Source organism: Rhinolophus sinicus, linkage group LG07 (assembly GCF_036562045.2).
Source record: "Rhinolophus sinicus isolate RSC01 linkage group LG07, ASM3656204v1, whole genome shotgun sequence".
Classification (NCBI taxonomy): domain Eukaryota; kingdom Metazoa; phylum Chordata; class Mammalia; order Chiroptera; family Rhinolophidae; genus Rhinolophus; species Rhinolophus sinicus.
The window spans coordinates 79,350,324-79,365,211 of record NC_133757.1 but is presented as its reverse complement, the minus strand read 5'-3'; the positions used below and the strand labels follow the sequence as shown (position 1 = coordinate 79,365,211).

General features: G+C 52.9%; 1 protein-coding gene across 1 annotated transcript; it reads right to left on the bottom strand.

Annotated features, from left to right (window-relative positions):
- Positions 1-3,936: 3,936 nt before the first annotated feature.
- On the bottom strand, positions 3,937-14,400 carry PLVAP (plasmalemma vesicle associated protein). Its single transcript, XM_019737076.2, has 6 exons — positions 13,946-14,400; positions 10,833-10,929; positions 10,020-10,732; positions 8,065-8,122; positions 7,854-7,932; positions 3,937-4,079 (listed from the first exon to the last, which is right to left on the bottom strand). The coding sequence occupies exons 1-6, from the start codon at positions 14,303-14,305 to the stop codon at positions 4,073-4,075; spliced, it is 1,314 nt and encodes a 437-aa protein (XP_019592635.1). The 5' UTR covers positions 14,306-14,400; the 3' UTR covers positions 3,937-4,072.
- Positions 14,401-14,888: the final 488 nt, after the last annotated feature.

The following is a 14,888-nucleotide window of genomic DNA, read 5'->3' as shown; positions in this document are numbered from 1 at the left end:
TGGAGCCCTACTCTGTTTCCATACTTAGTCTTCATTGATACACTCATTCACTCAGTGAATATTTATTAAGCACCCTCTATGGGCTAGAATTGTACACGTCATTTTACTGGATTTTCATAACAGCACAACGTGGTGGGCATTTTGTTACAGTTCTACAGATGAGGAAACAGGTTCAGAGTAGTAGTTGGTTGATAAAGGTCCCTAGCTTTGGGATTTGCACACAGGTCTGTTTAATTTGAGTTCACTGTGAGCCTTCTGTGCAACAGGCCAAGTGCAGGGTGCTGGGGATATGGACGGGAACAAGCAGCCATCACCCCTGTCTTTGTTAGAGGCACAGCTCCTTCCAGTGAGGTCTGATGGCTGCTGTGCAAACTTACAATGAGGGGACCTGACCTGGTCAGGGATTTGGCTGGCTGCCCTGCAGAGGTGGCATTTGCACTGACATCTGAATGGTGAGAAGACGGGAGCCAGATAGAGAAGGCTTGTGAGTGTCCCAGGCAGAGGGCACGGCTTATGCAAAGGTCCTGAGGTGGGAGCATCACATGATCAAGGAAGAGCACGGTGGCCAGTGTGTCTGGAGCAGAGGGAGTGCAGGGAAGAGTTGAGGGAGTTGAGCTCAAGGAAGAGGAAGGGCCTGATTATAGCGAGGCCTTGGCTTCTGAGATCTATGGGGGGCCTGCTATAGTGGTGATGAACCAGCAGAGGGCGCCTTGCTCTAACGAAGATCCTTTCCACCAACGCTCCAGTCCCTTAGGGTCCCAGGGATCCAGGCTTCCTCACCCACCTGGCAGCTTATGAATGGTCAACTCCCCTTGCCAGAGGCGGAAACTGAGTCCCAAATAGGGTCAGGATCTTTTCCAGAATCAGAAAAAGGTCTCCACCTCCAGTGGTTGAATACATAAGCTCTTGGGTTCCAGGGGACACATGAGCAGAGGCAGGGAGGTGCTTCCAGGGCTCACGAAGGGTATGAAAGGGTCTTCAGGAGACACCCACCACCCAACTAAAGGGGACCCCCAACTTCGGGTCTTCACAGACTTTACTGCAATATGTCACTATTTGTTGATTTCTTTGCTTATTCAACAGCTGTGGTCGCCCCTGAGGGGTGGGCTCCTGGAGGGAAAAGGTCACTCTTCTAGATGAGTCCATGGATATTACTACTATGCCCATTTTGCAGAAAAGCAAACTGATGTTCAGAGAAGAAAAGCAATATTGCGGGTCTAGTGGGGGTGGGTGTCCAGATGTCATAGCATGGGGAGGGTCCAGAGAGCTCCCAGGACTGGTGAGCAGGGTCTGGGTGGGGAGGGAGACTTGGGGCAGGATGCCTGGGCCTCCACCTACCTCCCCCTGGACACTGGCACATCGCTGGACCAAGGTCCTTGGCTACAGTCCTTTTTTTCCAAGAAGGGTGAGGCAGTTTGTGGGAAGCAGCCATGGGGGTTATTTATAGAGGTCACAGGAAATCTCCAGAGTCAGAACCTCACCCAGTGGCTGGACCACGTAGGGTTAGGGAGAGGGTTTGCCAATTGCTCCCAACTGGCACTCAGTCCCCCTCTATTCTCCGCCCCTAGGGGAGCCACCAAGCCTGGGTGAGTCAGAGCTACAAGATCAGGGCCGGAAAGAGGGATGGGGCTGGGGAGGCCCCCAGGGGGAACAAGGGCTAGACCTGGGGCATCCAGGAGGGCCGCCTGGAGGAGGAATCTCTAGGGCTGGGCCTTGAAGGAAGAATTTATCGGGCAAGAAAAAGGTATTTTAGTCTGAGGGCACAGCCCAAATCAAAATGGAGAGTCGGTGAGTCTTAAAAAAAAAAAAAAAAGAAAAGACAAAAAGAGCCGGTGAGTCTTTAGTCAGAATTAAGCATCCAAGACAGCTGGAGGCCAGGGCGGCCCTCTGAATGGGGGGAGGGAGTACAAGAGAGACAGAAATGTGGATTGTGCCCAGGGTAATGGGGAGTCATGAAGGGTGTGTGACAGAGAGGGACGTGGTTGGATCCTGTGATGGAAGGATCCCTCTGGGCCAGTATGGGGGCCATACTGGAAGCAGAGGCTGAGGTCTAGGTGTTAGAGGACTGGACCAGGGCTGCGCATAGGGACTGCTTGGAGGGATGACATCCTGGGATGCTGTGGATGAGAGAGATGAACCAAGAGTTACAGACTTGTGCCCATTTCTCAGATGATAAAATGGAGGCTGAGATGGACTGAGCCAAGATTTGAACCCAAAGATGTCTGGCTCCAGAACCCAAACTCAGGCTTCCTGTGGTTGCTGGGACCGGCCAGCATCTGTGTTTTCTCCAGGACTTAAGGCTGCCCAGCAGTATACTTAGGGTCAGGGACGTTCCCGCTTCCTTGGGGCCTCCAGACTGGCTCCTCTGGGCAGGCTGGCCTTACTGACCCCCCTGCCCTGGCTTGGCGGGGCCCCAGCCAAGTGTTTCCTGCAGCAGCTGTCTCTCACCCCGCATTTCCTTATCCAGGAAGTATCGCTCCTTTGTCCCTCCAGACGTGCCTGCCTGAAGCTTGTGTTGCCAGCCTCATTCTCATGATTCATCCCTCTCCCAAGGGATGGGCTGGGAGGGAATCAAGGGTAAGGGTTGGGGGGGACAAGCTGAGATTCTAGATCACAATTTTTAGGGTTTTCAGTCCGTGGCTTTTTTTTTTTTTTCTGGAGTTTTCAGGGATAAAGTCCCAGGAGCAGAGTGGCCGAGTCAGAGTTGGTGCATCTTTACTTCTATTAAATATCACCAAACTAATTTCCAGAAGGGCCATAATGAGATCTTAATTTCTACCTGTCCTGTAGGAAAATGCTCTTTTTTCTACATCTTCACCAGCAGCAGGTATAACGGCTTTTGAACTTTTCCCCCCAGTCTGCTGGGTACAATGGGATTTCCCTGTATGTCTCTAATGTGCTTTTCCAACCTACCTGCTAAGTTAATGAGGAGGGTTGAAACGCCCCAAAACTGGACGCAGGTGCCCTTTCTGACATCCCATCTCGCCGCAAACAACAAAATAAAACAAACGAGTTGAGACTTTTGTGCTGTTGTTCCTGGAGTAATTTTGGCGAGGAGGAGTTCCTGCAATTCACCACAGGCTGTGGTAACCTCAGCAATTGTTGTCAAGACCTGGGGGAATCTTTGCAAATCCAGAAAAATGAAAGCTACAAATGGATAATTTGCTTTTTAAGAAACTGCCTTGTAAATATCTGCTGTTTTACAGGAACAAGAAATCGACAACAATGCTGTCTCTTCCCACGTGGAGATGCCGAGACGTGGGAGAAGCTGGTGTCCCCCATTTGTTCTGGGTTGAAGGGTCTTCTGACCTGGGGATGTTGGGGAGGGGTTTCTCCAGCTTTTATCTTTCTAGTCTTTTCTCGCTCGAGGCCAAGTGGTGCCTTTTCAAAGCAAAAATCACAACTCTGGTGTCTTTGAAAGGATCGATAACATTTATTTAGTGCCTAACATTTACAGGGATCACAGGCAGGGCTGGGTATGGAGAGAGGGAGTGAAGAATCAGTGCCTTCACTGGCTATGAGGGGCCGGTGGGCTACACTCACCCTGGGACCAGATGCTCCCTGACACAGAGGTGGGCCTGGAAACTCCCAGGGATAGAGTTGAATATCTTTCTGTTCTCATTTCCCAGACCATTAGCACTGGCGGTGAGGAAGCACCCGGAGATAAGGGAATCAGAGGAGGGGGGGTGGCAGCACAGGTGTGCAGATGAGGGGTGTGAGGGGGTGCTGTGGGTGCCTTGGCCTGTGCATAGAGGCGTGTGACATTGGGCGAGGTTGGGCAGAAGTGTGTGTGTCATGTCACCGCGTCTGTGTGACATCATTTCTGTGTCTCTGGGATGTCATTGTGGCAGCTGTGGGTGGGGGATTGTGTGGTGCGGGTGTGGGCCTGTGAGAGTATTAGGAGGTATGGGTGGGGCGTGGGGCGCAGGCCGAGGGTGCCCACTGTGGTACATGTGTGGGTTACCGCCTGACTGCCGCCCTGGCTGCTTCTCGTGCTGTGGCGTCTCGCTGCACCAGGTCTGCGGATCCGCAAGTCAGGGTCACCCTTCAGTCCTTGGGGCCCAGCGCCTCCTCAGCCACTAAGGCAGGAAGGAGATGGGAATACAATAGTCCATCAGGCCGACAGAAGGACAAACCTTCCTTGGGCCTGCCCCCTCCTACCTCAACCCCTCTTTGCTATCAAAGACTCTGGCTCCTTGGGGCTTCACCCTCTCCAATACTCTCCTACTTGAGCTTCTTTGGAAGAGGTGGGACTGAGATGTATGCTTCCTTACGATACAGAAGAAAAGTCAGAGGTTCAGAGAGGCCACGTCCTATGCTCCAGGCCTCGGCTACAGTCTTTCTGAAGACCCTGGGGATTCTGGGAGTTTGCCCCAAAACGCTTGTCCTCCCCCACCCCACACACGTTCATTCCCAGGAGGGTTTTTCTGATGAGCTGGCCCGTACTCGCTCGCTCTCCATGGCCCCCCAGCACCCTCATGACAAAGCCAGATCCTCTCCACCTGGCATTCAAGGTTCCAACCCCTCTGCCCCACTAGGCCTTCTCTTCAGGGACTCAAACCCTGCCACAGTCCCCCCGCTGCCCCTTCAGGAGCCATCCTGCTGCTGTCGGCAATGCCCTTCCCCCACCTTGGCCTGGCAAAGGTTCTCATGAGGGGTCAGGGCTTGGCGCAGAAGCTGTTTCCTGGTCAGGGAAGAGGGGGCTGTGGCCAAGTCCCGCTTCCGCTGGCCCCCTCCCTTCCTTCCCTGGCTCTTCCCTGGGGCCCGAGCCTCACATTCCTTGGCTGGCTCTGGTCCACCCTCCCTGGCTCCAGCCTCTCTGTCTGACATACATGCTTCACGCACTCTTCCCCACCAGCCTACAAGGGAGGGTCACCCCTCACCATTTTCCACAGACTGAGGCTCCTAAGCCGCCATTGCTGGCCTGGACCAGTGCTGTCACTCATCACTGGTCCCTGGTTCCCACCTTCACCCCCAACCACAACCAGAGGGCGCCTGTGAACACCCGATTAGGGTTACATCCTCCTTTGCTCACAGCCTGCCCAGGGCTCCCAAAGTCCCCCAGCACAGAAACCTCCGTGATCTGTCCCCATCATCTTCTTGACCTCACCTCCTCCCACTCTCCCCTCTTGATCATTCCAGCCATTCCAGCTTCCTCACTCAAAATCACCAGTCATGGTCCTGCCTCAGTGCCTTTGCATGGGCTGTCTTCTCTGCCTGGTACAGGAACCTCCCTCCCCACAGCCCCATGGCTCCTTCCTCACCTCCTTCAGTTCTCTGCTCAAATGTCACCTCCTCAGGGAATCCTGCCCTGGCCCCCTGTGGAAAATTCTAACCTCACACTCCCTCATCCGGAATCTGTCTTGCCTAACACTAAGGGGACCCGTACTGACTCATTCATCTGGTTTATCATCTGTCTCCCCACGAGACTGTGAGCCCCACCAACAGCAAGGGTTTCTGTGCCTTGTTCCTGCCCGTGTCCTCAGCACCCAGCAGTTGCTCGAGAAATATGGGTTCAATGAACAAACAAATCATAATAGTGACGGCAATGAAATGGAGCGACGCGCCCTACGCGCGCAGCACAGAATCGGGGCTGCATTCGCGTCTTCCACCTTCCACAGCGCAACTTTTGCCGCCTCCAGCCACATAGCCCCTAAACCAATATTTACTGAATGTTTGTCTTCATCTCCATTGTGGTTTTTAAAAGATGAATTAAATTGACCTCCAAAGGACACCCAATCTTACCCAAGTAAAGGTGCACTTGCCGTCAATAGACAATGACTTACAAATGTGCAATTAGGAAGGAAGACCTCGTGCTCAAGTCCTGGTGACACTAGGCCCTGGGTCTGCCCTCGCTTTGTGAATACGGGATAGCAGCAGGTGTGGGGGAAGCCTCAGGGCGACTTAGCACCAGTGGAGACTTTCTTGAGGCACAGAGGAACAAGACGAGAAAGAAAATCAGCTCCTGGATAGGGAGACGGGTGATGGTGGGCCTCAAACCTGGCCCCTGCTCGGGTTCATCTAAAATTTGAATGTCTTGATTCTGTGGCTGGTGATTTGCCCACCGTTGCCCACTGAGTGGCTGGTTGAGCCAAGATTCAAGCTCAGGGCGGATGGCCAGGGCCTGCTCATCCCCGGCCCCTTTCTCAGGGGAAGGCTAATTAAGGCTGGAGCCCAGAGGCCCTTCCTGCGACCCTGCAGAGAGAAGCAGGAGGGGCCCAGGCTGAAGTGCGCACTTTCTTGGCAGGTCAATGTCATTTGGGGTAAACAATGTCAAGAGCTTTCCGATTCTTAGCTGCGACCCAGACAGGTCTGGCTCTGGCCATGATTTGCTGACGCATGACCCTGGCTGATCACTTCCCTGGAGCCTCAGTTCCCTCTCTGAGAAGTGGGGATAATAATAGAACCTCCTTCCTTGCCATGATGGCTTCAGGCCAAGATGGAGAGAGGAAAACTGTTTACTCGGAGCAGGGGCTTCTCCCTACCCTCTTGCTTCCCTCTCTGCGGGCTGCCCAAGTCTGAGGGATTTCACTGAGGCAGAGCCATCCAGAGCGAGGGGAACAGTTCCGTAAGGGGGTGAGCTCCCATGGGAAGGGGTATGTAAGAAGAGGTACAGTAGAGATGGAGAAGAATGTGGAGACCCCGAGGCGTTGGCGACAGACCTCTGGAAGTCTGGACCCAAGGCCCTCATGTAGCACCCTGAAGCTGAAATAGACCCAGATGGACAATAGTCTGGTGGCAAAGTCATTCAAGGAAGCCACAGTCTTTGGGGTCAGAGTGATCTTCAAATCGCAGGTGTCCCCCCGGGCCTCGGGTCCTAAACTGCAAATGGGCCTGACCATCCTCAGGTCCTAAGCAAGCGGTGTGTTCCTGAGTGGGGAGTGTGTCTTCGACCAAGGACGGAGCACAGGGTGTTCTCAGAGTGGTGGCCTGAGTCACCTTCCCTATGACGCACAGGGTGTTGTTGGCCAGATGACCAGGCTCTGGGAGGCAGCGAGGGGGCACAGGCATCGAGCCATGACCTGAGTGGGTGCCGGCACTCTGAGGCTCCCTGCTCGGATCCCTGGACCCTTGCTCCAGACACTGGTGGACAGCACTTTACAGTTGGCAAAGTGTTTCCATGCCCTTGATTTCAGAGGCCCCCATTTTTGTAGAAGTAGAAAAGCGAGGCTCACAGGGGTGGAGCGAGAAGCCCAGGACTACTATCGGACGCTGCTCTCTCTCCCTCCCTTCCTCCGTTCCAGCCACCCTCAACCACCCTAATCCAAGCTACCCAGGCCTGGGTCCTAGCTGTTCATGTGCTTGGAGCACTGTTGCCCCTGTCCTCCCCAGGCCAGCTCCTGCCCATCCTCTGGCTCAAAGTTCCCCTCCTCACTGAGGCCCTCCCTTGCCTGTCTGGAGTCTGATACTTGGGTTCATGTTCCAGCTCATCCCTCCCTGGGTGTGTTACCTGGAGCGTGATGCATACTCTCTTTGTGCCTCACTCTCTTCATCCGGAAAGTGGGAATAACTATAGTTCATCAACTGATAGGTTGTGAGGGTTGAATGACTTAATAGGACAGAGTGCTCAAAACTGTGCTGAGCTCACACTAAGCACCTAATAATTGTAGGCTCTTGGCTACTCTTCTTGTCATGGCTCCATCATTGTCTCTCTCACCCACTACTTAGGGAGTTTCACGAATGCAACTGCATGTGTCTTGGTCACTCCTGTGTCCCCAGGGCTTAGCATAGAGCCTGGTACACAGTAGGTGCTCAATTAAGGAAGCAGCAAGTGTGAGATGAGCCTCCCTCCACCCCCAGTCTTGAGACCAAAGCCCTGGGATTGAACTATCTCAGCCCGCCCAGCTCTTCACCTGGATAGGACTGAGTTGCTTGTAGCAATCCGCTGGGACTCTAGGATCCTCTTCTTGAATTCCTCCAGGTCACGTGTGTCTAGCAAGAGAGGGAGGGGTTAGGCCCAACCTATTGCCTTAGTAGCCCCTTCACCTGGGTTACGGATAGGCTGGAAGTCCCGGATACAAGGTGGAGAGTACCCGCCCCATCCCTGGCTCGGCCCTCACTCACCAATGGGTTGGGTGTTGGGGGCAGGGCCAAAAGGTCTTGGCACAAGCATCGGCTGTGACTGTGGGAAGAAGGATAGAGGGAGGTTGGCATAAGCTGGGACCCCTGAACCACAGTGCCAGGAGGTTTCTGCCCTTCCATACTCTTGGAGACTTGGCTCTGAGGTCATGCCAGGGTGGAGAAACAAACAGGTACTCATGGAGAAGGACACATGTATTAATGGATGTATAATCATCACCCATACCCATCTGCCCTCAAATGATTGGGGACCGCAGGGGCTGGCTTCCCTTGGCAGCCCCCTCCAGAGAGCCTACTCTGCAGGGCCGGCCTGCCTTGGTCTCCATTACAACCTCAGTGCCAACCTGACCCCAATTCATGACCCCACTGGAACCATCCACCCAACCCAGCCCCTTTCCAGACTGAAGCTGACTCACTCTGTAAACCACTGGACCCCAATTCTCAATGCCATGCTTTGAACAAACCTGAGCCAATCCCTCCCAATCCTGAAATCCAAAGCCAGTTCTGAACTCAATCACTTAAAATCCGATCCCAACATGAAAACAGAGACTTCCTCAGAATCAAACCCAGACCTAAACCCAATCCCAAGGATATACCTGATCTGACTGTAACTTTAGATCTAACTCTGATGCCAACCCATGCCCTAGACTCAGCTGCTATGAAAAATCTACCCCCTACCCCATCCCCCCAACCCCAGCCGTGCGCTCCACCACGGCCACCCACAAACACCTTCCCAAGGCCACGCTTAACCCCAACTCAACCTTAGACCCCACCCTCTACCTGAAACAGAACACCAACCCAGGCCCACCCCAAGATCAGCATCCACACAGCTTCTACTCTAGACCCAGCCTTGAGCCTCACCCCAACCCCAATATATTCCCACCCTAAACCAGAGTCACCTAATCCTGCACCTCAAATATATCCCAATGCCAACCCAATTCAATCCCCACCCAGCCACCCTAAACCCAACCTCAAATTCTAACTCATGGTAATGCCAATCCCTGCCCCTCTTAATACCCATGAAATCCTAAATCCACTCTTGGCCCCAAACTTCTAATAATCTCTAGGCCACTCGCCACCTACATCCACCTGAGCCTCAACTCCAATTTCAGTGCCTCAATTCAATCCATTCAAAGCCACTGACATCCTAGATTCACTCCTCATCCAACCCTAGGCCTAACAACCCACCTGCATGCAACACCCAACTAAAGTTTTCATCTTTTCTCAACCCCAATTCTAAGACTAATGAGATGGAATATTAATCCAAACCAACTCTAGACACAGCAGTTACCAAGAACTCACTTGGATCCAAGTCTAAACAAATTCAATGTCCACATCAAGTCTTCCTCTCGACCTGTCTTAACCCTCACTCTAATCTAATGTCACTCCCAATGCTAACCCAGTGTCCCCTGATTCTTCAACTCAATTCAGATAACTCCAACCCTGACACCAACGCTCAATGAATCCCTAGTTCTCACCCTAAACCAATTCTGAGGCCCATCCAGCGGCCCTAAACTCAACCCCAATCCTTAACCCTTTCTTAGTGTCATTCCCAATTTCCAACCACCCCAACCCGAATGCCAATAAAATCCACATGAATAGATAACCATAAGCCTTAAACCAACGCGAGACTCTACTTCTTATGTGTGAACCCAGACTCAATTCTAAATCTACCTTCAATGCTTCAACTTAGCCTGACATTCTAGATTCACCCCTCACTCCACCCTGGATCCAACAGCCACCCTACCTCTGACTCCAGTCTGAATCCTACACTCTTCCTGGAATGCTGATCCCATTCCAGACTTGGCCCCAATCCTAACGTCAATGAAATGCTCAAGTGAGTGCTAACTAACCCAACCTCAAACCCAAGTTCAACATCACCACCAACGTGGCCTCTAGACCCACCCCCAGTGCCACCTAAATCTGGGGTGCCAGCCCACCTTGGCCTTTCTGCAGTCATCCAAGTTTGAGCGGCTGACAGCTAGCTCCTTCTTGAGATACTCGGCCTCCAGCTTCTTCTCCTCTAGCTCCTTGGCCAAGTTGTCTCGCTCTTTCCGCAGGGCTGCTTTGTCCTCTAGCACTAGCTGGGTCTGCCGGGCACACTCGGCCTGGAGCTTCACCTCCCGGGCTTGGGCCTCCTTCTCCGCCTTCTCCTTGGCCTCCTGACTGTCCCTCAGCCTCTGCTCAACCTCCTGCTTTTGGCGCTGGATGTCTGCGTTCTCACGGGCCACACCCTCGATGCCAGTCCGCAAGCTCCGGGCCAGGTCCTCCACCTTGTTACTCATGATGAGAGGCAGGTTGTCACAGTTTATCCGGATGGCGTCTATATTCGTGCTGAGGGGATGGTATGGGTTGTAGCTCGTTTTATCCAGGACACGCGGCATTATGTAATCCCTCCAAAGGTTGCGCATGTCAGTCTCAAACTTGTTCTTGTCCAGAGAGAGGCAGAGGGACTGCACCGTCTGCAGCCGATCCTCTGCCAGCTGTCGCTCCCGCCGCTGCTGCTCCCGGGCCTTGTTGCACTCGGCCAGCTGCTCCTCCATCCTCTGCTTGCTCAGCGCCAGACTCTCCCTGTCTTTGGTGCAGACTGCCTTCTCCTTGACCAACTCCACCTCTAGCGTCTTGGTCTTCTCGGTCAACATGAGGGTCAAGGCTACAGGTACAGGACAATAAGACTCAGGAGAGTTGAGGGGTTGCCAAAGAATTGGGCAGGGAGAACCCCACCCAAGCTCTCCGCTGCTCAGACCACTTACCGTTGCAGCTCTTGTTATTCTCCTTGAATTGTTCTTGGCATTGTTTCTCGTCCAGGATGATGGCAGCCAGGTACCTCTCGATGTTCGCATGGACTATCTGCCCAGAGGGGACAAGGACAGAGCTCAGAGTCCTGCCCCTGTGGGGCCTGAGGGTCACCTGGCTGCCCAGAAACTCAGGGCTGGGGCCCCAGATCCAGCACCCAGATGGCCTGTGTTAGCCCAATTCACAACAGGAAAAGCTGGTTTGATCTTCAAAAGTTGTTACGATTAACACAATTTGGCAATAAAAAGGAAGGCAGCGCTGACACGTGCTACAATGGGGACGAACCTTGAGAACCTGATGTTGAGTGAGAGAAGTCAATCACAAAAGGTCACATAGTGTCCAATTCTATTTAGATGAAATGTCTAGAATAAGTAAACCCATAAATATAGAAAGCGGATTTGTGGTTCTCAGGGGCTGAGGGAGGGAGAGTGGGGGGTGACTGCTAATGGGGATGGGGTTTCCTTTGGGGGTGATAAAAATGTTCCAAAGTTAATTGTCATGATGGTTGTACAACTCTGTGAATGTACTAAAAAATCATTGAACTGTACACTTTAAATGGGTCAGTTGTATGGCTTGTGAATCAAGTTTTATGATTCAACAAAGGTTGTGCCTTCCAAACTTTGGAACATAACTCTCCACAGAAATATAACAAGACATGAAGAGTTCAGAGGATTTGTCTTTCTGCCACTCTTTGTCCTTACTCCTTAGGAAGGCTGGATCCATGCCAACGCCCTGGAGTTAGGGAGAGCAGAAGTATAGCTCGGGAAGTTTCAGGGACTTCTGCTTTCAAAGCCTTAGCCACAGAAGGGGAAGGTCTGCAGGCGGAGACAAAGTACTGTGTTTCCCCAAAAATAAGACCTAGCCGGACAATCAGCTCTAATGTGTCTTTTGGAGCAAAAATTAATATAAGACCTGGTCTTATTTTACTATAATATAAGACCGGGTCTAATAATATAATATAATATAATATAATATAATATAATATAATATAATACCGAGTCTTATATTAATTTTTGCTCCAAAAGACGCATTAGAGCTGAAGGTCCGGCTAGGTCTTATTTTCGGGGAAACACGGTAAGTTGGATGAAGTGAGAAAGAGTTTATCTGCCAGTTAGAGCGAGTGTCAAAGGGGAGCCCAGGATGTCCAGCCACATCCTGAGTCAGGGTTCTGGTGCCTTGACACAGGTGGCAGTGGGGCAGACCCTAAAAAAAAAAAAAAATTCACTGAGTTCAACTCTCCTTTCTCTTCCAGGGTCTCAGGGCCAGAAGTGCAGTTGCATTTGCAGAAATTTCAAGAAAAATCATGTTTCTTACCACTGCCAGAACCAGAGAAAGACCAAGATTCATATCCGTTACTATCAGACAGTGGGGCTGCTGGGACAGGGGCGAGGGCTGGGGCGGGTCTATGGGACACTTTCCAGCCATCAGCACCTCCCTCCTGAAGTGGGGGGTATGGGACCCGGGTCCCCTCAAAAGAAAACCTCGAGGGGTTCCAGCTCAGAGAATTTGTTAACACAAAGGGGGGATAAAAAGGCATGATTTTCAAATTTTGAAGTTATAAAGATCCAGATTCTTAGATTTCTAATCTTCTATGACGGGGAGTCAGGATGCTGGGATGCGTGTGAGTATCTATCACTTTATAATCCTGATTCCTTCCTATGGCTCCTGGGCCGGATGGCGGTGCGTGTCCTGGATGATCCAATGGGCTAATTCCCAGGAAGTGAGATGACTGAAGGAAGCCGCCAGACCCTGGCAGTCTGAGGGGGTAGACAGCCCTGCCCTGGGAATCTGAGGGGGGATGCACCCCATTCTGGGAGTCTGAGGGGGGATCCGCCCTGCTCTAGGGTCTGAGGAGGGACCTGTCCCCATTCTAAGCATCTGATGGGAACCCATACTCCCCCAGAGCCAGAGGGGGGACACCTCCCATTTTGGGGGCCTCACGGGGGACCTACTCTGCTCTGGACTCTGAGGTAGGACTCACCCCATTTGGAGTCTGATGGGGACCCTTCCTTCTCTGGGTGTCTGAGGGGAGAGTTCCCCCTTTCTGGGAGTCTGACGGGGGACCCATCCTGCTCTGGGGCTTAAGGGGGACCTGCTCTGCTCTGAAAGTATGAGGGGGACAGCGCGCTTTGGGATCTGAGGGGGACCTGCCCCCATTTGGGAGTCTGACAGGGACCTACCCTGCCTTGGGGTCTGAGAAGGGGAGACACTGTCCTGGGGCAGGTCTGAGAGGGGCCTTTCTGCCCAATGAGGAGGGCTAGGTGGTCTTATCCTTCCCCCTGCCCCCACCACCTACTCCAGCCAACCAGGACCCCTCCTGTGGCAGCAACCAAGGCTATCGTCACCCAGCTTCCCTCCCTATGTCAGCTGAGGTCAGAGGGGGGCCCCTTCCTCAGTGTCTCTGGCACCAAGACCTCCACAGAGGGAAGCATGTGTGTGTGAGGGTACATGGGCGATTGTCCAGTGAGCTTGACACAAGCTGAGGGTGCTAGGGGGTGACTGTCTCCACGAGAGCCCCAAGTGTGCCACTGTGACTTTCCCCCTGAGGCTGCTTTGCCCCCTTGTGAAAGCCGCCTCCTTCTCAAGCCTCCATTTCCCCATCTGCAAAAGGGTTTAGAGCCTCTCCCTACCTCCTGGGCTTCAATAATGAGATTATATTTCTAAAGCAGATGCCAGCAGAAGGCAAATATAAGCCATTTACACTTATTACTAAGTAAGAACCAAACTCTCTGAGTTTTTATTTAGCCAGTTCTTACGTATTTGCAGTTGGCCCATTCTAGGCGCTCCATGCATATTAAGTCATGGACCCAAGGCTGCCGCCCAGTTACACTTGAATTCTAGGTAGATAACGCATATATTTCTTTTTAGTATAAGTATATCCCAAATATTGTATGAGATATACTTTTAGTAACAAAATATTCATTGCTGACCTACATGGGCTCCTCACGCAAAATATAGGGTCTGTGACTGTCCCCATTTTATGGGTGGGAAAACTGAAGCTCAGAGAGGTGAGATGACTTTCCCAGGGTCCCCAGGGTGAGTGTCACGCCCTTCACCCTCCCCATTCAACCTGGCACTGGCGGAAGCTGGCGTTGATCCGGTCCAGGTCGCGGCGGGCGTTCTGCAGCATCTGCGTGTTGGTCTCCTTGGCACGGGCAGTGAGGTTAAGCTCCTTGGACAGGTTGGCCTGGCTGGCTGCGAGCCCCACGACCTGGTTGTACAAGCTCTCAGCCCGGCGCTCGGTAGCCTGCAGGTTGGACTCGGTGCTCACGTGCACGTTACCGTAGACCATGAAGAGGACGAGGCCCAGGATGATGAGGAACTGGATAAGCGAGACAAAGAGGAAGAAGTAGCGCAGATAATACCAGCAGTCGCGCTGGCTGCCCCCAGCCCTGGAGTAGGGGCTCCCGTGCTCCATCGCCAGGCCCATCCGTTCCTGGGCTTGCCGCCTGCTGCACCAACACTACTCAGCTGGCTGGTCTGCTCTGGGTGGTGGCTGTGCCCTTTCTGGACCCTGCGGCCCTCAGGGGGAGTGTTTATATTACTTCTCTTAATACTTCCTCTGCCTGGCTCCTTCCTGGCCAGGAGGAAACGGGGGCGGTAGGTTATCTCAACACTCCCACCCGGGCTGTGAAGGGAAGCGGGGTAGGCCATGGCCTGGCTGGCCTCCCTGCTTAACACTGGGTGGGGCACCAGCTGGGTGATTGGCTTTCTCAGCCTCTCTGAGCCTCAGTTTCCCACCTGCCCCTGCTCTGTTCCAGGCGCTGTTGTCAGTACTTGCTGCATTGTCCCTGCTGTGTGGAGGAAGAAACTGAGGCACAGGTTGAGGAAAGGACTGCCCCCAAGTCTCATACTGTTGGTTCACTGAACTGGGCTTACCTGCCGGGGTGTTGACTACAGACGTGTGCCCACCTCACGGGGCAGTGTTGATTCGATGAGCTAAATCGTGTGGAACGCTTAGCCTGGGGCTCAGTAATTGGCACATCAGAGCTTCACGGAGGGCTGATCCTCAG

Bases quoted from the DNA above. Each gene is read 5' to 3' on its own strand.
- PLVAP (XM_019737076.2), bottom strand. From the start codon at position 14,305: ATGGGCCTGGCGATGGAGCACGGGAGCCCCTACTCCAGGGCTGGGGGC. The intron at 10,733-10,832 runs GTAAGTGGTCTG...CTGTACCTGTAG, and splicing joins GAATAACAAGAGCTGCAACG to CCTTGACCCTCATGTTGACC. The intron at 7,933-8,064 runs GTGAGTGAGGGC...CTCTCTTGCTAG, and splicing joins CCCCAACACCCAACCCATTG to ACACACGTGACCTGGAGGAA.